This window comes from Falco naumanni, chromosome Z (assembly GCF_017639655.2).
Source record: "Falco naumanni isolate bFalNau1 chromosome Z, bFalNau1.pat, whole genome shotgun sequence".
NCBI classification, from domain to species: domain Eukaryota; kingdom Metazoa; phylum Chordata; class Aves; order Falconiformes; family Falconidae; genus Falco; species Falco naumanni.
Genome location: NC_054080.1, coordinates 59663395 through 59686314, shown reverse-complemented (window position 1 = coordinate 59686314; position 22920 = coordinate 59663395). Strand labels below are relative to the sequence as shown.

Here is a 22920-nt window from a genome sequence, read left to right as displayed (position 1 = left end):
CACTCAGGCTGTTCTTCTTCCAGTACAATTTTGGAGATCTCTCCCTATACTTTCACTTTCCTGCTGTTCTTCCTGTCAGCCTTATAACCCTGAATCAAGAACACCTTCTTTCTACACAAAGAAAGCTGGACGTTGCTTGCTCTGAAACCTCTCTTACTATTTATGATTGCTGGGGTTACAGGAAAGCATGTAAGAAGCACCCATCTTTCCAACAAGCTTAGCTGGCCATGCTCTACTTTCAGTTAGGTTTTATTAAACTGGAGGGGAAAAAAAAAAAGTGCCCTCTGTTTTAACATATGAAAACATGCATTCCTATCTTTGTTACAATACTTAGGAGAGTGGGAATGATGATAGATTAGGTAGCAGATTCCCATGCCACAGAGAGCACAATGAACAAAGGATTTCACCAGTCCCATTTAGACTAAATAAAAGCACACTAGTTAAAGCTACCAGTAAAGCAGTAAACATATTTTGTCCTCTTGAGACTGAATCTCTTTAGAGATTTTTAAAATTAAAAGAGGTGCTTATTATCTGAGTCAATATTAGGCCCGTGACACCTCTGGCGCGGGTGCGATCCTTTCAGTTTTCTGTTACAACATTACGGAGGCCTGTTGCTTTTAATAGCTTTTTATTCCTTACAAGAAGACTTGTATGCCTTATTAGAAATTCAGAAATTATAAACGTATGATGAGAACACACAGACGAACAACGCATGTTCAAGGTTATTTCTTGTAATACCTGTGTTGTAGAAGGTGGTATTCACGAAAGTACAGTTCCTGAAGTATGTGTTCAGTGAAGTGATGTCTTCAAACACACAGTTCTTAAAAAGTGAATCTTCAAAGGTTACTGATTTAAACTTCATCATAATAAACCTGCCCAATACACATAATTTCTGTCAGTCTACCTTCATAGGTCAGCAAGAGCAACAGGTCAAGCTGATGCAGCTATATGTGTCTAAAAAGTCTCAACCCCAGTAATGATGATTCCTTAAAGGTATTCTGGAGACATAATTAATGATTAGCTGATTCTAGAGCACTATTGTTCAGAGAAAGCATTAATAAGACAAACAGCTCCACATAGCTACTGGCTACAACTGGTAATACAATGTCTTTGATAATACTTCCATTATTACTTGTCCTTATTCACCAACCAAAACCAATGTCATGGTGTTCAAGGAATAGCCTTGTAAAATCACTGTTACTTGTAATTTGACCTACAGTCGGAAACTGGGAGATCATGTTCCAGAAACTCAGTCTCCTGGAACAAACAAGCACTTGTTAGTACGAACAAGCTGGAAAGAAAGAAAATTTTAAAAGAACATTTATTTCTCCAGATGAACACACTGGGCACCGTGTCAGGGTCAGATGAAAAACATACTAGTTCAGGTGTCAAAATATGGTTTCTAAAAATAGTTTAACATGAACACAACAACTACATTGCCAGTTATACAGCTAGGTATCTAACTGGAAGTATGTGTTTGTTTCTCCTGTGTCTGTGGATGCAATTGCAATTACTGTGTACATAAAACAGCTGTAAACAAACTGTCAGTAGCTTTTCTTATTTCTGAACAACCTTCTTCCTACTGACTCTCATTTAACTCCTAGGTCTTTCATCATGACTGTCAATCAAGTAATTCACAGAAAACGTCAATGACTAAGTGTATTACTAGCAGTAACTCTCAATGTTACTAGACTAAAAGCCTAGTAACATGGAGAAAGCTTGTCACTGTAAGCCTTTTGAGTATAATTCTACCAAACAACATCATTATGCTAACAAAAAAAGACACATGTAGAAATACATTATTATTTTTGTGATACAGTCTATTTCACATGAAGGTGTGGAAAAAGATACAACTAAAAAAAGGCAGTTTTTCTGGCAGACCTCACCCGAAGTGGCAATGGTCTGGAAAGCAGCGCTGTAGCTGTTATAAGCCAGTAAGAACTGATAAAACACCAAAGCCTTCTGAATACAGACTGAACTCTGCTCTAATCAAATCTGGAGTGACTAGCTATGTATTTTTCTTATTGTAAAACTAATACTAGGAGTAGGAACACACAAAATATGCTACCTATGAAATAGTAGGAATTAAACTCTCTTGTAAATAAAATTGGAATTCTCTTTATGAGAAAAGCCAGCAAAAGCTAAGTGTGTTTATTACCGGAAGACTTACTAGCTAGTGAATTTGCTTTGTGTACTGGTCAGAAAAATGGTGTTTTCAGCCCATTAGTTTTAGTTATTATATCATTTCTCATTTGTGACAGACTGATTAAAATCAGGCTGGCGTTCAGTGTCAACTCATTATCATTTTTCATATAGCACTTTCTTTTTTAAAATGTAGCCTAATTCCAGAGGTGAACAAAGAAAATTTAGCAATTAGATTAGTCAGTTGGAACAGAAATGACAGACGACATGTCCTACATTCTTCGGATGCACTTTTCACCTTTGGACAGGAAACATATTGTGACTACATTGAAATTGGTCTTGCAATGATTTGAATTAAAACTCAACAGAAATGTAATGAAGTAAGAAGGCAAATATCGACAGATCTTCTAGTTAAGAAAGAAAATGAAGGAAACACTGAGGCTGAGGGTGGGTGGAGGACTGAAACATTTGTGGAGTAAGAATATAAAACAAGTCCATACTTCTGTGGAAAATGTTTCATGACTCTCAAATAACTGTCAGAGGCCTATTAAACTTGTATGTTTAAAAGAGGAAATCAGTGGTTTAGAGTAGGTTAATGTCAGATTTAGTGTTTTAGAAGAATTTTCAGTTCAAATTGATAGACCTTGGTTGTTGGAGTGCTGTCAGTTACTGACAGTAAATGGTTCTTTGCTTTTAGGAGAACATCTAACTCCTAGAAAGGAGTGGAACTGGGAAGCTATGGATAGTTCAAAAATGAGATAGCTGGTATCTTTTGTCTGCAATGCATAAACCTTTAACTGTGTCAAAATTCACGTTCTTATGATGATATTTAAAAAAAAAAAACCCACATTACCAAAATCATTAATTTTATTCACTTAGATACAGATTTTCATATGGAAATAATAATTACTTAGCACCATAACTTCCAGGAGACCATTCACATGGTTGTTCTGTGTATTTCTTAAGAGAAACCAGATACCTAAAACAGCTGTGTTTGATTTTCCCCCAAGTTATCTAGTTATCTGCAGAGTCCAGATAAAGCCTTAGTATGTTTGGATTCAGTTAAAAAGGCATTGCCAAAGTGTTGTTTTCCATTTCAGAACTGTTCATGCTTTTCATTGATTTACAGTAATGTTTAGCTTTTATTCTTCTGTGGTAAGATCCTAACCTCTCAATGTACAGAGTTTTCACAGAAGTGTCTTTCATCAAAAAAAGAAAAGAACTGGCAACAGAGATGAAAGTACATCCTTCCTCAGCCCCCCTAAAATATGCTGCATGTGTTGGGTCTGAAAACATTTGAATCCCACTGTGAAAGGAAGCATCATTAATTTAGGCTTTTCAGTCTGTTTTTCAGGATGACAAGGAAGCTGGGTTTGCTTGGGGGATCCTCACACAGGAACCACCAGGGCATGTACAGGTCCGCTTCTCCACATGCTCCACAAGTCATAAGAAATCAAGAACAGAAATGAATTCCCATTAAAAGCCAAACCTCAAATATCTACCATTAGCTAATGGATACAATTATTAGATTACTAGGACATGCCTTACAACATGCATTTGTTTATCCCAGCCAAGTCAGAATATTAGGAAATCTCTAAACCTGTCATTGATGTATTCTCCATTGCTGTGAATCTGATTTTCCAGTGTGAAGTTGAAGACGAAATGTGAAACCTCCTCGTTGCGGAAATGTTTCACTCGGGACGCATACTCATCTGACTGCAGATGTTTAATGACATCGGGAAACCAGACAGATAAGCCATAGTAGCTGTGAAAAACAGAAAAAGCTCAGTCACCAATCCCACCTGTTTGGAAATCTGTGCAAGGTGAGATGAGTGGCTCCCTTGGCCACTTAAGTGATGGAAGAGTTGCTCCATTGTAATAAAATCCACCATAAAATAAAAATATTGAAAGATGCCGACACCAGCAGATGGCGCGTTTCTGAAGCAGATACTATTGATGAATCAGGCTTGCAACCAAGAACAGACTAACCGATAAATACAACATTTTGTGGAAAGACGCTGTATAAAACCTTTTGGAATAAAAAGGGTAATCACAGTGACCAAAATTTGCATGCAGATGATTGTTCTCTCTGCTGGGTCTATCAAAAATGGTTTAAGATCTCAACCACTCTTACCCAAAAGACAAGGTGAACCATACAGCTGTAAGTTTGATTGTATTATCCTTCACCGGGTAGTTGAAGCATCTCATAAATGTCAACCAAATCTGTAAATCATTAGGAAATACATTTATTTTAAATAGTATTTTGAACAATATTGTTAAATGACAGCTTTTTAATTCTGATTTCCTTGCTTCTTCAGGGCATCAGAGAGAGCAGATCAGCTTTTTGATACTGGTCAGAGCTGTACTTCTCATACAAGTATGTTAATCTCCAGCTACAGGCAGGCTGTGCATGTTCCATGACTTTCCATCTTCTTTTCATAGAAACAGAATGGTTTGGATTGGAAGTGACCTTTCAAGACCATCTAGTCCCATCCCCCTGTGATGGGCAGGGACATCTTCCACTAGATCTGGTTGCTCAAAGCCCCATCTAATCTGACCTTGAACACGTCCAGGGATGGGTCATCCAGAACTTCTCTGGGAAGCCTGATCAGTGTCTCACCACCTTTATAGTTAAGCATTTCTTCCAAATGTCCAATCTAAATCTATCCTCTTTCAGTTTAAAACTGTAGCTCCTTCTCCTGTCACTACAGGCCTTGGTAAAAAGTCTCTCTCCATCTTTCTTACAAGCCCCCTTTAAGTATCGAAGGCTGCAATAAGGTCTTCCCAGAGCCTTCTCTTCACCAGGCTGAACAACCCCAACTCTTTGAGCCTGTCTTCACAGAAGAGGCGTTCCACCCCTCTGATCATCTTTGTGGCCTTCCTTTGGACACAAACAGGTCCATGTTTGTCATGTTTTGGGGGTTCCAAAGCTGGACGCAGGACTCCAGGTGGGGTCTCACCAGAGCAGAGGGGGAGAATCACCTCGCTCGACCAGCTGGCCATACTTCTTCTGAAGCACCCCAGGATATGAGTGGCTTTCTGGGCTGCAAGCACACACTGCTGGCTAATACCAAATTTTTCCTACACCAGTGTGGAACGTCTGTTAATTCATTCCTGACCACCTCAGCCTTTCCTAATCTCTAAGCAGCTTCATTTCACTGTCTCAAACCAGAGATCTTGTCAGAAATGTTTTCTTCTCACTTCTCAGTATTACACTGCTTTAAATTTAGGCAAACTATATTCCACAAGTCAACAGGGACACACTCAGAGTTTGAGCTATCATAACGTATCACAGCTATAAAATCATACTATAACTATACGAGGAAAAGCTGAGACTACCCCCAGGTCAGAGATGCTACAGCAGAGCTGACTGAGAATGGCGTTCTCTCTCTCTCTCTCTCTCTCTCTCTCTCTCTCTCTCTCTCTCATCTCAAGATGATGTCCTACTTTTGAAGAGCAGAGGCAGTCTGTCTTAGGGGTTTCAGCACACATCATGCAATAAGGAAGGTGCTTTGACCCTAAGGCCAGTCCAGTGAGATAGCAGGGGTATGAGACAACCAAGGAGCAACATCTTTAAAGCTGATTTAGTAACAAGGCCAAATAATAACATTTCAGTCATCAACTACTCCATTTATGGACAAGTAACTATAAAAGTAGACACTTCCTGGATTTGGGTGGGTTTTTTTTTCCCATAGGGAAAATGCCATTTTTCCAAGCAAAGCAGTTTTGTGACAAACCTTGGTTTACAACACTTCATCACAGCTGTAGAGAGCTTTAAGGTGCCAGATCTTTAACAACTGTGAAAAGCTATTTTTTACCTTTTCTTTTGTTGTTGTTTTAATTAAAAACACTTTTCTCAGCTTTCATTACAAGGTTCAAAGATACTGCGTAATTTTGGTTTTGCAAAAAAAGTAAAAAAGGATACAGGGCACAGTCCCCATAAGCTTATATTAAACTCTGAAATAGCTCTAACATAGTTTTCTAGGAACAGATTTGATATGCTTAAAAATACATGCAGATACAATGCCTTATAAAGGTTTTGCAATTTACACCGTTTATTCACAACTTTACCATTTGTAAGTAATGAAGCCACCTCAAGTTCCTGCAGGTAATTTTTCATCTCATCATGTGTCACCTCTTTCTATAGGTATATATTGATATGCATTCCCAGTACATATTATATTGTGGTGCTTGGGAATATGGCTATGTAACTATTAGCCAACATTTCTGCAAAGACCAGTGCAGCCTCTTCCTCCTCAGAATTTGGGACCAAGCTCTGTGATTCACCCTGCACCTCTTCTGGGTCAGAAACCCAGAACCTTATGCTGGTTCCTGAATCTCCCAGTTGCATGGAAAATTTAGCATTGCTGCTATCACTGGCATGAGCTCAATCAATCCATCCCATTTCTGAGGGCTAATTAAAAAGAAGGTAATTACAGAACAGAGATATTGCTACTTACACCATATAGCTCTGTACGAATTCTAACAAAACACCTCCTGTACCAGGTTCCTGTATCGCTCTCTATTTCTATGAGCTCATCTATCTGCTTTGGAGTTTTGATTCTGTTAACCTAGAAATAAAAAGAACAGCAAATATTTGCATTTTCTTGAATCATTAACTGCTGTTGAGGAGTAGTGAAAGGTTTTAATAAATCCCATAAACTAAAAATGAGCAGATATTAAACATGTCTACCCTAGAATTACTTTAGAAATGTAAACGAATAGTAGCTCACTATAATGCCGAAGTTTGTTATGGATGCAATTTTACTGGAAAAGCTCTACTTTCAAAGCATGCAGGAAATCCATTTTCTCTGACTGAAGCAAGCTGCTGATGTCCGGAGTTGCTACAGTATTTAAACCCTCAGTTAACCGTGTCCAGAGTTTGCTATCAAGCTGCTTCTGACTTGCTATGACAACACTGTTGAAATTCTATCAATTAAAGCTATGGTAATGATAACAGAAATATTTGAAATGTCAAGAATTAATAGTTGAATAAGATTTTTCTTTTGTTCTTATTTCCTGTAGTGTTACGCAGGGAACTCTCTTTGTCTTTTGGATGTTGACTTTAACTATCCTTTTTAGTGAAGAGAGAAAAAGTTAGGTGAAATGGTCTGGAACCACACATGTTATTGCTGTTATTAGCCATCATCTACTTCATCTAAAGTGAAATGATATAAACAGACATCAGGGAAAAATGCAGAATTACCAGTGACAGAGAATGTAATGTTGCCTACAATGCTAATTTTCACTTGCACTCTCCTATGTAGCAGACCAAGAATGTATTACATGAATGTATTTCCAGACACAGGATGTTACAAACTTATACCATGGTATGGTTTTGGTTTTGCCGTTCACTCTGGTCCCAGGTCCATAGCACTATCAGAAAAGGCAGTGTATTCATCCACAGTTTATTTTAAAAGAAGACAAATAGAGAATGGAAAGAAATGGGGTAAAGGGCTGACATAAAAGGAGGGAGAGAGCAAAAGACTGAGTGTTCAACGTTTGGTTGCAGTTTCTGAAGGTAGCAATAGCTTGTGTTTCTTCTTAACAGCATGAGGACACTACCACTCACAAATGTACTGTAGTGGATTACAGGACATCAGGGAATAGCAGTGTTGATGGTGCAGTTTAGTTTTCAGCCCACTGCTTTTACATATGTACACTGTTTAAGATGCACCAGCAGCCTCATCCCATGGACAAGAACAAACAAAAGCCCACTAAGCAGTTATAGCAATAACCACCCTCATTTCTGAAACAGAGCAGCCTACTTTCTTGCCAAATCATGACTATATCAAAAGCCTGTACCCTTCTCATGATACTTCTTCCAACAGCAAAAATCCTGTCTGCACCATTCCACTGATTTTAAGCTTTTCTTAAACTGCTTTTACGAAACATGTTATACAAAAGACCGAGTTAATTTCTTCAAGACTATGTAAGACCTCATACATACAGACATCTTCATATGCCACACCTCTGGGTAGAAAGGGCAGGCCTTTTGATTCGTGCTGTATAAACCAGTACCACTTCTGTAGGCTCAGGGGCAGCCTTTTCACCATCCTGGCCACTTGACTTGCTTGGAGCTGTGGAGCTTGGGGAAACATATACATACATATATGTGTGTGTGTGTGTGTGTGCGTGTACGCGCGCGTGTGTGTGTGCATGTGTGTGTGCGTGTAATTCTCTCCTAGGACTGGATGTGACTGGAGATAAAAAACTCCTGGCCTTCATGATTCTTTACCATAAGAAAAGTCCTATTGAATCAGGACAATGGTCCATCTGGACCATGCATATTCAGCTGTCAGTATATGAAGAATGAAAGGAAAAACAATAAAGAATACCCATTTTAATGAAAAGAGAACTTCTGTTTAAAAGCAATGGCTAGAATGTTTTAAATTTTACAAAATCAAGACATGCTTGCAAAGGGAAACGTTTGCAGAAAAAAAGAGATTTAATTATTACATGGCAATGAATGAATGGAGAGGATTTTGGTTTTAAGGATACAAAGAATTTTTTTTACTTAAACACTTAAACCAACGGATCTAATGAATGTATCTTCTAAGGACCAAGGAATGTAATTAAGGATGTACATAAATGTTTGACTTGGGTAGTCCCATAATAGGAGATACCATCAACCTACTACCATCTCTGTTAGCGTCACTGCTCTCAGGAGGTATTTTCAAAAGTATTAAGAGCCATCATCTCCGCAGCCAGTAACTAGAATACATTCATTTTGAAGTTCCTGACTGTTCATCAGTTGATACATTCTCTGTTTTAAAGGTTTGAAGATAAAATCCTCAATAATATGAGTTAGAAGGATAAACATGACTTGTGAAAAAAGTTCCTAGGGAAAGATGAAATCAATGTAATTAGGAAAACATCTAAAAGCAAAGCATACTAAAACTATAGCAGTAATGGAGAAAAAGTTGTTATATCAGCTGTAGTTAGAAAACATACTATCAAAGTGTATGATGTAACTAGTGTCATGAAGTGGAGGAAAATACTAATGTGTAAGTCATAGAATGATACTGGATGAAGCAATGAGGTTTAGGACAGCTCTGTGAATAAATAACTGAGACAAAATGTCACAATATCCAGAACTAACTTACATTAAAAAAATAATAAAAAAAAGAGACACTAAAAGGATGGCCCAATCAAATGATGCGTAAGTTTTTTGCTTTCTGGGTTTTATAAGAGGAAGTGCTGATACTGTGCAGTGAGGACACAACGATGCATTTTCTAATCACACTAATGCAAGCTAAAAATAGCGACTTCTATACATGTGTAACCTTGACATACAGTACAGTATTTCTAATCCTTTAACTCCTCAGTATCTGAAGTTGATTTTCCTAATGTTCATGGCAGAAACAGGTAAAAATCCCAAGAAACTGGTGGTTTTTCCTTAATCATAGCTGACCAATTAATAAAAATAGCTACAAATGAAGTGCTGAGTTCAATGCGGTTCAGTGTCACATTTTAACAACTGTAGAGAGAAAGACTTGTTAGATCACAAGAACCAGAAACAACAAGTGTGTTATTTGTTTTCTTCTCCATGGCTGCTTTAGGTCGTGATTACTATTACATTGAACTGATGTGAAACTGTGGCTGATCCTTCCTCCCATCTTTTGTCCCAGTACCTTTCTGTCTTCTTCCTCATGCCTAAACCAACACTGCAGGGGGACAGGCTCTGTGCTACGGCTGACTGTGCAATCAGTCACTGAATATCAACACTGGCAGAATAAAAACAAAGAATGACTAGGGGCAGGCATACTCTGTCTGAAAGCCGCTCAGATCAGCAAGAGCCAATTGTGAAATTACACCTTAGCTGTATGGTGTTAGGCAAATCCCTTTACTCATAAATGAAATCAGAAAATAAAATAATGGGTTAGATGGGATAAGGAGTAGGTCACCAATGTATCAATAAACGTGGATTTAACATGATAGATGTGCTAACCAGCTAGACTACTTCCAGGCTAAATATAGGAGATCTTGAGCTTCTTTGTGGAAAAAATTAGATGGAGGCAATGGAAACTACATTGAAGGCAATAAACTGCAAGTCTCAATGGAATAAAGTTATGTGGTCAGATGGTCATTCCTTGATACTGCCTCCAAAGGCAGAATCTCTAAGAGGATTTCTTAATTGAGTTATATGTGCATTGAAGTAAGAAGAAAGGCTCTGGAAGAGGAAAAGCATCCCACACATGGCTCTGAGAGGAAGCAGAATGCCTGCACTCCCACGGCACAGCACAAGCTGGAAAGGCAGACTGGACTTCAAAGCAAGAAAATGCCTCCTACTGTATCCAGACAGACAAAACTGTTGTGTACATTCTTCATAAATAAGGAAGATGCCATAAAAAAGTTCCACATCTGAATTGCCAATTTGTCCTCCATATACAAACAACCCATCAATATTTTGAATATGGCCTTATTGTTAGACCTCAAGTCAACCAGATGCAGTTCAGCTTCCAAGATATTTGAGAAATTTAAATTTCTGAAATTACTACTTCACAGAAGTAAAAATTAATTCTTTTAAATTATGCTTTTAGCTGATAAAACAAAAGATAATAATTCCCAAAGCTTTAAAGAGAGAACAGCCAACAAATTTGGACTTCTTTGTGCCTACTGTTATTATTAAGGGTGAAGTAAACTTAACAAATAAAACACAGACGGAGTCTATTAAAAATCTTGGTATACCAGAGACAATTATCACACTGTGGATACATATGCTCAAGAATATGCTGGCCAAAGGCTGATATCTTAACAGTTGCTGTATATATAATGATTTCAGTAAGAATTTGGTTCTTATATTTAGGTATTTAGAGTGCAAATGATTGGCTTTGTCATGCAGAGTGTTAATATTGTTTGCTTAAGCCCTCCAGACCTGCCAGTCAGCAAGCTCGCTGATGTGCTAAGTGATTAGCTCTAGAAGCTATCAGAAGTATTAGAAATAATACTCACTGTGAAGACTTTCTCAGGCTGACCACGGGCTCGCATGTTTGTGTCATGTATTTGCTTGAGTATCATCCAAGCTTCATCATGTTTTCCAATCTAAACATTTGATCAAAACATTTAAACAAAACACACATACAGTTTAAAATATTAGCTGTAGTTACTGAACAATCTTAATGCCCATTATATAGAGGTCAAGATGTAAACACAGAAATAATTTTGACTGGAATCTGAAAACCATTTTGAAAGTTATACCTCCAGCAAGAACCGTGGGCTTTCTGGCATAAAGGTGAGGGCTACCACAGAAGAGACACAGGGCAGTGCGCAGACGATCACAAATACTCGCCAGCTGTGGAACTGGTAGGCAGAGCCCATGCTGAAACTCCATCCTATGAAAGCAGAAATTCACAAAAGGTAGAGAAATAAGGAGTACTGCATGTAGGAAGCTGCAGCTTCTTGGATATGCAAAATGTTATCTCTATTTAAATGAAACCTGATTGATCTCTTCTATTTCCATATACATCAATGACTCCAAAAATAGACTTACACTACAAATTTCAGCCTCTTGCATGTGACTAGTCGTGCTGGAAAATGGCCATATTATGCAAGGTGGAAGACTTCCCTACACAGGGATGAAGAAGCCTCTTTCAAGTGTCTTAGTAAAATCTGCATGAAGGTAGTTACGTGAATCAAACAGGGACACCATCACCATACAATACATACACAAAGAACTAGTTTTCTATGAATACTGAAAGAAGAGAGAATTAAAAACCTACACTCAGACAATACGTTTTATGGAATTTTACAGCCTTCCTTATTATTATTAACTTTTTCTGCAAAGAGTGAATTTCAATACTTTTAATAAGTCTCCTAATGTAATACAGTGCAACAGTATGACAGCGCCTAACTTCTGTTTCCGTCTTGTTCCACAGCACTACACCACTCCTTAAATTCTGTTAAAAGTAAACTGACACTTGTCTCCCCTGTCCCATAACTAGAGGTACAGGAAAAAATACTCAGTATTTAAGCTTCTATATAATATAAGCAACATTAACACTGAACTAGACAGAAAATTTATGATTCTATAAAGAATTCATATAAAGGAAAAAAGAACAACAGGAAAACAACTCTCCTCATCTGAAAAATTGATCTTGAGATACATCTGAGTGTTGACTAATCACATGCTGTAGAAGCCATTGTCAAAATACACTGAGAAGAACACAAAAGGAAATACTGGAAAACCTTTATGTCAAACTGCAGGGCTGGCAGTCCAGCTGTTTAATAAAGTAGCTGATTGTTTGGTATATTATGACTGGATATTTGAAATGCTAGAATTATAAGAAACCTAAGAATGTCTCTTAAGAAAGATAAAAGTATTATTTGGGTAACTATGCAAAGTAAAGTTTTCAAGGCTAACTTATTAGAAGATGAGTGGAAGATAAGAACAACTACAAAGAACAGAAGACACTGCTGGAAGGAAATGGAATCCTAGCTGATGAAAGAGCTGATGCCAGATTAATCTGACATATTTCTTTGCTAACTGATTTTTCTAGACAGAAGACATGGTAAATTAAATCTGTCTGCATGTCAGTAAACAGCTGGTACAATGTACAGTGTATTTTGGAATTTAAAGATCTTATGCTGTAGACCATAAATAACATTCTTGGAAAAAATATCTGTTCTCATATTAAAGTATTTACATGTTACCATATGAAAAATACAGTCAACCTGTGATTTATTTTTGCCTTTTATCAACAGCTCAGTGAAACATTTTAATTTGCAGACTTAGGAACCTCTTCTTTCTGGTCCCCTGCAAAATTTCTGTGTTTCTGAAACAATAACAGCTTGCTCTACAGCCGCATTTAGCCCTGTCATCTTTACCCAAGGTAGACAGAGGTAAAATCAGTGACAGTAATGGTGATGACCTTGGAATGCCATATTACTTTTTTTATGTGAGGCTCCAGGTAAACACGCCTTTCTTCTCCAAAGTTCCTTCCAACAAAAAGAAGCTGTCTAAAATTTGATGTTAAACTTTATTATAAAATAGAACCGGGAACGAAAATTAAAGATTAAAAAATGCAAACAAAAAGGATGTAAAAGTGTAAATAATATAAATTTTTGGAAAATGTCGGATCCTACAGGATTTCAGATCTTAAATAATAAGAGCATACTTTACAACTAAATTGGGAAGGGAAGGAAATAAAGAAGGAAAAGTTTACAGTGAGTTAATGAGGCAATCAGAAAACATATCTGTGTTTTGTGTACTGTGCGCACATTCTATTGTAATAATTAGAACCATATTCTTCATTACATATTTTAAACTATAGTGCAAAATCACCCGATTCAGAGCTTGCAAAATTATTTCCTTTTGGTTAAGTTAATTTTTGGTCAGAGCAGTGAGCTGGTCTGACTTGCTGTGCAGACATGTAACAGCTAGTGCCATGGGGAAGGTGGCATGGGAGAGGGCTTTTCATGTTTTGGAACAGCACGGTGAAGGTACTGGCTCTTGTTGCCATTAAAAACTGCCACAGAAATACACAGAGCCACTGGTATATTTAGACAATCTGCCTCTTATTGCTCTGGTTTATGTTTTATGAGATTGAGCTGCACAAAAGGCACTTCAGTGGTAAATGAAATCAACTTGGCTTTATACCTGTTATGAAACAACAGCAACATCTTGTGCTTTGTAGCTGGTCCTGGAAAACGCTGGTGATAATTTATTTTAAAGTGTCATTTATTAATGGAAGTGAACCACACTTAATTAAAAGAAATGAGTGCATGGTTCATCCTGATGTCATCCTGACAACCTACAAAACATATTTTTTACTCTTCAAAATATCTGAGGAGCATGTCAAGTGAAATGTTCATAATAGTTTCTATTGCTCTTATTCCGTCTTTTTCTCTATGTACTGCATTAGCTGCTGCAATTTATATTGTGATTTAACATACCTGCTGAATTAATGATAATAGTGAATGTCATGGTAGAAAAAGAGCCAGCTGCATCACAGTTTTCTTGAGGCTGCTATCCTGTCTATTCCAGCACCAGATCAGTAAAACACACACATATTTTAAATGCAGAGCAAGTTTAGTTTTATTCTTACATTTATCACATCCCATTTTCCTAGGTCATAAACTAATATGGAAAATGGAGCCATTAGAGTAGCTCTGAATTTAGCTCACAAAATGGCTTTCATGCCTATTGTACGTAAGTCTTGAAACCAAATAGAAACGTTGTTGGCTGTAACACAATTTGCTTCTCCCTCTCTGATTTATGACACAATAGCAAAGATGGAGCAGCTCTACGTGGTTCCGTTCAGAGCACTGCACAGCAACCTAGAGCTAAACTTCACCCTTGTAAAGCAACATAAAACCTGCAATGACTGAATCTGAAGGTGCTGCAGCAACCTTTGTGCTGCTTACCACCCTCCCACTGCACTGACTGCTGGAAAAGGCCAAGAGAATCAGACATGGCAATTACTGATGACAGAAACAGAGCAGCATGCAGCAGAGCAAAACCAAAAGGTGCGAGATGCTAATCTATATCTAATTACCAATTTATATGTTGAATTCAGTGTCAACAAACGCTTCCCTCCTGAACCAGTGATATTCAGTTGCTCCATAATATTAATAAATTACAAGGGTATTATAAACAAATTCTCATTCCAAAAGAGAGAAAAAAAGGCATTTCTGTCACAGATGTTCTGAATAAACATAAAGCTGTCCATATTATGCTGAATTTTATAAATGTATATTGTCTGATAAATAGCAGGTAACTTCAAGGACAAGGATCATCTTTTACAGTGGGTAGATTTCTATAGAGTGGACTAATGGTGATGATTTGCTTAAATGTCTAAAGTGAGGGCTGACAGGGACCATGATCTCTCTATATAAATCCATAAGGGCTACACTAAAGTGCATGTAGGCAACAAAAAGTATGGATGCTTGTATAAATAATGGCTGCTATTTTTATTTATATATATATATATATATTATATATATATATATATATATACAAAAAAAAATATACACACATAGGGAAAAGTTTCTAAATACCAGCGGAATGAAACTGTGAAACCCCTTTCTAATGGGATGAATGTGGGCAAAGAAATCCTAAACTAATACAGGGATTTTATGGCCTTCTTGGTATGACCATTAATGATAACATTTTTTGCTAGTCATTCAGTAGGAATCAGAAGAACTAGATTCATGACAGTGTCAGAAATAGTCAGAAGCCAAGTCTGCATAAACTTCTGTCTTTTGGTAGATCAAAGAAGGGAGTAGATGCAAGATTATCCCCAAAATTAAGGGTGAAGAAGAAATATACCCAAGGAATTTACGTGAATTCATAGACTCAATAGATTCCTCTGCAGAATCATTTCTACGATTTTATAACTTTTCTTATTTCTGTTTTACCACAAAATCTTTGGTAAGAACTCAGCTTTCTAGCCTCAATTTTTAATGTTTCAGATTTGAAAGAGAGTCCAGTAACTAATGATGTGCGATTTGTCTCACTTGCCACGTGGTGGCACTGTTACCGCACGTAAATAAAAATGAGCAAACCATTTCTGCAGAAAGACCATTACTATTGCATGCTGTTTTGTTGAGTATTTCCCAAATGTAAGCTAAATCAAAATTATGAGGAGGACTGGAAATACTTTGCAGCTGGCAGGACTGAAATGCATTATTGTTGTACTTATATTTAGTCTGTCATGGCATTACTAAGTTTAACTGTGAATGATGTCTAGGATTTGAGGCCATATGTTTTAGTGATACCAATTAGAATAACGGTAAAACATCATTGAAACTGAAAAAAATAATGATCAGGTAAGTTACATAGCTGAGAAAGCTCAGTTAGACATTTTTACAAGACTGAGTGAAATACATGGTTTCTAACAAATGCAGAAATAATGTTTTCAGAATTATTCTGTAATTGTATTAATGTGAAATTCCAGTAATACAAAGTAAAAAGCTTGTCTTTCCTGTGATTAGATTATTAGTATCACATGGTAAAGACAGTGATATTTTTAGTCTATACAGATAGTTAGATACTCTACAAGCCCACTGGCTCAGCAGGTCAGCTGATGGTAATTTCTGCAGGAGTCTAGAAATAAAACAGCTGAAGTGTGTCAGGCCATGACAGCAGTACCTTAACAAAGATGCCACAGAAGACTTTCTATCTCTCATCTGCATCTGCCTGGCTCTCTAGCTGATGCTGTTAGTCCCTGGCAGCTATGAGGATCAACAGTTCAATAAAAGAAGAAAGTAATAGTGTTAAGATATATTTTACAAATACAGTCAACTCAGACTTCGTCTGCTGACACTTAAAACCGCGAAAAAAAAGGAACAAGGAATTTTCTAAAGACACATCTCCTCTCCCACAGAGGAGGGGGTTGTCAACCACTGACAGTCATCACTTCCCTGTGCTGGCATTGATCTTCATCTGAATACTTGATATTATCAGGTCTCCGATCACTCCAGTAACATTATCTGCCATTCAGACAAGTCCCAGGACAGGTGCAAGCAGGGCTGACCTAGTATAGAAAATAATTTGCTTTCTAATACTACCAGACACAACTCCTCTATCTGGTGCATGGCACTATAGTCCAGGTGAGGTTTCTATCAGTAGTACCTTTGGACAGTGACATCAATAATACACTTTTAAAATGTTTCTAATACCTGTTGTAGTACCATCCAGGTTTGCTTTTCATTAAGGAGGAAGTTTGCATATACCCATATTTTAGACAATGATTTGGTATGATACATGCCCAAAACTGGAGGTTTAGTTATGATCTGTTGGCCTTTCACTTAACCTTACATATACTCTGCACAGGATATAGACCTGTTAGGTTTGCCTTCTTGCTATGGAAATGCTAATATATCTGAGACAGGCCTGACAGAGAAAGCATAAAACATAATTTCAAATCAGAATACCTAGTAATGCTGGGGAAAAAAAAGACAAGGGAAGATTGTAAGTCATCGCATGCATGGATTGCAATGGTCCATCTGAAATCTGACTTTCATTTGGCCCTGAAGTATGGCTGTGTCAAGATCCTGTGACTCACAGTAGCCAATACAGTCAAGAAGTTAATCTTTAAAATGGCAGAAGAGATGAACAGATGTAATCATTTCAGAGAATCAAAGCAGCAGCTCCTAATAAGAGAACTGCAGGTATCTAACAGCCTGGTCATGTCATCTATCTAATCTTGGCAGATGCTAGAGGTGGCAAAGAATGTTTAATTAGTGCTCTATTTGTGATAATAAAATCGGAATCTCGCTCCCCTCCCTGGCTAGATAAGCATGAGCACATGTAGGGACTTGAAGTAAGCTGTTGTCAGTTTTTGAGCCTAATCATGTCTGTATCTTGACTTGAACAGAAAGTCAATTCCACTTAAATTTTCTTCACTGGGAAGGATACTGGGCCAACTATATAAAAGAGAGATATGAATAAGGCAAAATCACTCATTAGCAGTTCACATTTTATGAAGTCCTACAGGACAGAAGTGAAGCTATACAGAACCAGAGAGAAAGGACTTGCAAACTAAATAGAGCCTCACAAATTTTCTGCGTATTTGTCCCATATTCTCCCCTCCAGTGGACTATTCCAAAGACACTATAGTTATAACAATGGCAGAAAAGAGCTTTCACAAGAGGCAGCTTATGGGATTTTCAGAACTGGTTTTGCCTCTTCTGCACTTAATATATGACAGAGAAAGGTATGATAATGAGAAGATTCTAGCACACTTCACAGAGCTGGACAAATTACCTTTTTACTGATGTAAAACAGCTCTGAAACAAAAAGAAATTTAATGGTTACCTGTCTATAAAAAAAGCATGTTCAAAAGAAAAAAGAGAAAAAAGAAAAAAAGAAGGAAAAAGAAATAGGAAAAAAAGAAAAATATGTTGGGTAAGTGCATTTGCAGGAAACATTCTGGTTTGAACGGCAGCTGTAAGAGTCTGCTGACAGCAAACCAGCTGATGGGAGTTGAAGTTCCCTCTCCTACTTATTTGTCTTACTGTATACATATATATACACACACATATATATGCATATATGTATATATACACACACACATATACAAAAGTATACAAGTTTGTTTATTCACTTTAGTCAGTCTCCAAGCCACCACTCTCCCATCGTCCAATTACATGGCCAGTTACTGGCAATCTGTAGTGTTTTATTGTGCTTTTCTGGTTATATGCTTCATCCCTACCTACAAAACAGGAACAGTAATACACAGGTTAAATCTTAAGTCAGTGCTGGAAGACCTCAGTAACACTGATAAGTAATAAAAATAAGAGAAAAGTGAGAGCCAAAATATACGCAGTTTGGGAGAAGTCTTTACTGTACTATTCAGATCCATAGAGGAAGATGCTGACATGAAATGCAGAGCCATCACCCCATAATGTGAAAGGGAAAGGATAAACATCAAATTTGTACAAAACTGTCTACAAGGTTTCTTGATGTACCTGCACCTCACTCCTAAGAGAATCAGAGCTGTTCTCCAATACCTGCTTGGCCCTGGAGAGGTGTTCAGTTGATGTGGGATCATCACACAGAGGTCTGTGAGCCTTTCCTGCATTGGTCCCCTGATTTAAACTATTTGTTGCACCCATCGATATGATACTGCATGAAAATAAGGGCTAAGACCAAAGCATTCCACTTAACAGGAAAGGAACAAGGAATGTCACTGCCAAGGAGTGGAGACAACCCTGCAGTTCTCTACTTCTGTTTGTTTTTGGCCACTCAGAATTTTCCATTCTCAAACGAGGGAGAAATAGTGGAAATAAACTTTGCTAAGGTGTCATGCTGACGTAAACGTCTCTACCTGGCCACCACCATGCAGGATCCAATTTTGCACCTTAGCAATTCTAAATACAAACACAATGCAACTATCCTATAGGACTGGAAACCTACCAAATCTCAAAGCACTTCAACACAGAATTGCAGTGTCTTGCCTTTGGTCACCATTAAGGGTTTTGTTTCTGTCCCGAGTCATTTAGCTAGACTTCAGACACCTGTTACCAGGAATCAAGCCCAAATGACGTCTACGTGGCTTCACTCTGAATGCAAATATGACACTCCTTGGGAAGTGAGTATGTCCTCATTCGTTACAGAAAACACATATGGATAATAAGCATCGATTCTGAAATTTTTCCAGGGCAAACCTGTAATTATGTGCTTAGATATTAAATCAGTGTTTTTAAACATTCTACTTCTGCATCCTCAAAATAGCTTTCTTCCTCTCTACCTCATCCTTTATAAAATACAAACCAGTGCAAAAGAAGATCAAATCAAAAGAATGGTCTAAGAGTTTTCTTAGCTTAACAACCAGATAAAGACTGAGCATGAAAATGTATTTTCCAATATGAGCAAGAGCTATTAAATAATTACACGTTTACATTATAGTCCAAAGCAGAATGGAGACTGAAGGACTGGAAAGATGATGTTCTTATTATTCGCATAAAAAAAAAAACCCAAAACAACCAAAACAGGATAGGCCACCAAGGGTTAATCAAAAAATTAATTACAAGGACTGTGGCACATAATTGATCTGACTGTTTGTCTGACTGAGCCAGTGGCCCCAGAGATTTATGCGCTTGTGCAGTTCTGCAAAGTCCTCACTTGGGTCTGGCTCTGTGCAGCTGTTCAGTGAAGGCACTTCACAATCTGCAAAACAAGGAAGTAAAACATGCTGGCCACAACTCTGACATCATAACCTACAGACTCGTCAGTCTAAGAAGAAAAGGCCATGTCGTACTTTCAAGAGATGACAGATCAAGCAGATGCAACTGATGCCAAGAGAATGGGGGAACGCACATCTTAAAAGATGCTACTGTCAGAGCTTAAAAATATCACGGTCAGTGTCAACACTGAGACTGCAATCAAGTGTCACTAAAATGTACTTCAAATTTTGTTTGTATGACCTTACTTTTGATTCCTTGTTAAGATTTCTACCTCTGGTCTCCTACATGTACTTAGTGGTCCCCATGAATTTATTTTACTACACCTAATTAAGAACTGAAAAATGGTCTGTGTATGAAGTTAGAAACACCTGTTTGGACAGTGCTGAAGAGTACAGTAAGTGTAAATAATCAATAGCAGACAAAATCCACTTTTATAAGTAGACAGTGTAAAATTGCAAAATTCCCTGTGCAGTAGTCATTATGAACCAAGTCTAAAAGAAAACACTTGTCTGCAACAAAATCAGTGTAAAACACAGACACAATTGATACCTATGTATTTTTGTGTGGTGCCCTCCACAGCCTCCATAGCTCTCAGCTCACAAATTGCATTGTATTTGGTGTGAACAGCTGCTGTAGACACTACCAACAGCAGCTGTTAAATGTGGAAGTTAATTGAAAATGTAAGGGTTCCTGTCCTGGTCCAGGACTTCCAGTGATTTATGTGCATCTGGACTAAGGATATTTAAGTTACGGGCTCACAGTGAAGAAGAAAAAAGAAGCAATTAATCAAAAAACCAATCAGCAAAAGGCACAATAAAACACTGCAGTTTATGAAGAGAAAATGGGGCCTTCTTATCTAGCCTAACTTACCAACAAAACAATCACTGAAATGCTGGAATATTTTCTGATGACTACAGAGAGAACATGCCTTTTACCAGTGGTATGCTTTTTGCCTTTCACGTGCTGCTGCAGTGCAACAACAGAACATCCATGCAATTTAGAGAATCTCTTTCAAAAGTTAACTTTATTAACTTGTATTTGTTTGAAAGTCGTTGCAAGAAAAATCTTTTTTAAATAAGCATTTCAGCACTGTGATTGAAGTGTCATTTCCTTTTTTGCCAATATCCTATCACTAAGAGAGAGAAACAGATAGACTAAACAGGTAGTTTATGTGATCTAATAATTAGACCAGACGTACATTCTAAGAATTATCATTCTAAGAATTATCTTTTACTCTAACAGCAGTTAATTAAACAAACCTGGTCAGCTGAATACATGGAACTCAGCATACTGTGAACCATGTGTCAGAAACCTTGAATTCAATCTTCAGTTAAACACTTCCAACACAAATATTATTTGTACTCATAAATAAGTACTAACAGTCCTCAGTTATAATCATGGCTATCCAAAAGGTGGTGGTAGGGAGGTGGAGTCTGCCTATGGAGAGGCAGTCTCAGTGTTTGAAAAGTAATTATTGAAGTGAACAATAGATGAAAAAAGCACAGCATTATATTATATTTTTCCTTTTATAAAGCTTTGTGACTTCCTTAGAGAGTCTAGAATATCCAGGTATCATAAGGAATCTGATGATTATATCAGATTCCTGTGGGGAAATAAAACAATCTAAAAGCCTTACCTTGACCTCTTGAGCTGTGATTCCTCACTTTTTTATCATATAGCAATGTCACATTCAGGAAACAACTAGGAGGGTGGCCAAAACTCTCTAATGCCCTAAGCCAGATAACCCCTGTACTAGCAAGGAAACAAGATAGTACAGACTCAAGCAGCAAGAGAGGAACAAGTGGTAGAAAGCAGCATCTCCTCGCCTCTCCAGCATCAAAGCTGAGGAGACCAGGGACTGAAACCTCAGCCCAGAGCCCTCACTACAAAAAATTTGCTGTTTCTCTTTGCTCATTTTATATTGTTTTCTGCTGGCATCTTTGGAAACCATAAAAATACAGATGTGTTGGGAACATTAAGAACACAGACACTGTAGGGGAGGTAGATAGCTTCCTTCTGTCATTTGTACATGTCCCTCCCCTGTAAATATTAGCAGAAAGAACGTAAGTCAGATGCTGTATTCAGATATTCAAGTACTCATGGATAGTTGAATATACCCTGATGGAATTACTTTCATTGGAGTAGGCATGATTTTCAAAAGCAGCATTTAATATTTTCCTTTGTGGGAAACTATAAACAAACTTCCTGAAAAAGAAATCCAATGCCATTTTGCAACTGATTACGCTGATTTAAAAGCGACTGCACTGCAAATTGAAAAATGATATTCCAGTTGTACATCCAATTCATAGACAGAATTATTGAAGTGGAAAGAAACTGTTACTGAAAGGACAATCACTAAGTCCTTCAGAGTAGTTAGTTTTGTAAGACAGACAATACGGAAGTATGATCAAATTTGTGCTGTCATACTGTGTTCCAAAGAAAACGAATATATTTATATATCTCAATAATCATACAGTAAGAACAGTGACCTCTTCTTTTGCCCACCTGTACAAATCACCTGAATTTTTCATCTGTTACAGACAATCACAAAATCAAAAGCTTTTTTGTCTTTTTAACATTAAAAATTTGAAAAAAGAAGAAATCTCATCAGATCAGAATCCAATTTGTTTCTGGAAGTGAAAAGCAAGGGTTATGCCTGACACTGCAGACATTTCTGACGGCCACTGGCCAGACTTCTAAGTCATATTTGTTAACTTGGATGTAATTTTTCTTAATTTATACTCGAGGCCAATTCATTGTGTGAAACTGACTTTTCATTAAGACTAAGGCTGAGGAGCTGCCACTGTTTTATTGCCATAAGAATGACTGTTACTATGGTTTCTGTGGAAAATCCTGTTTATGGCATTAGGCAGTGATGTTTATGGCAACGATGTGTTCACCTGTCAGTTCCTCCACCAGTGTCATTTAAAGCCATTGACCTACTTCAATCAAATCTGACAGAAAGAAATAGTCTCAAAGATAATCACACTCCCCAAAGTATTGTGAAATGCACCACTCTGGCACAGGGGAGAGACCCCATTGGAGGATGGAGGAAAAGGCAGGAGAAGTCAGTGGTCCCTCTGGGGTGCTGCAGGCAGCCTGGGGGCTGAGGCCAAGCCACCCATCAGCTCTGTCACCAGCCTGATG

General features: G+C 37.6%; 1 protein-coding gene across 2 annotated transcripts in view; it reads right to left on the bottom strand.

The window, feature by feature from the left end:
• Positions 1–22920, bottom strand: part of SV2C (synaptic vesicle glycoprotein 2C) — a 90657-nt gene that overhangs the window by 21737 nt on the left and 46000 nt on the right. For both annotated transcript variants that reach the window (XM_040579914.1, XM_040579915.1), the window contains exons 4-9: positions 11344–11477; positions 11098–11187; positions 6603–6713; positions 4277–4365; positions 3743–3907; positions 739–872 (exon numbers count right to left, since the gene is read on the bottom strand). In XM_040579914.1, the coding sequence (XP_040435848.1) occupies positions 739–872; positions 3743–3907; positions 4277–4365; positions 6603–6713; positions 11098–11187; positions 11344–11477 (723 nt within the window). The remainder of the gene's footprint in view (positions 1–738; positions 873–3742; positions 3908–4276; positions 4366–6602; positions 6714–11097; positions 11188–11343; positions 11478–22920) is intronic.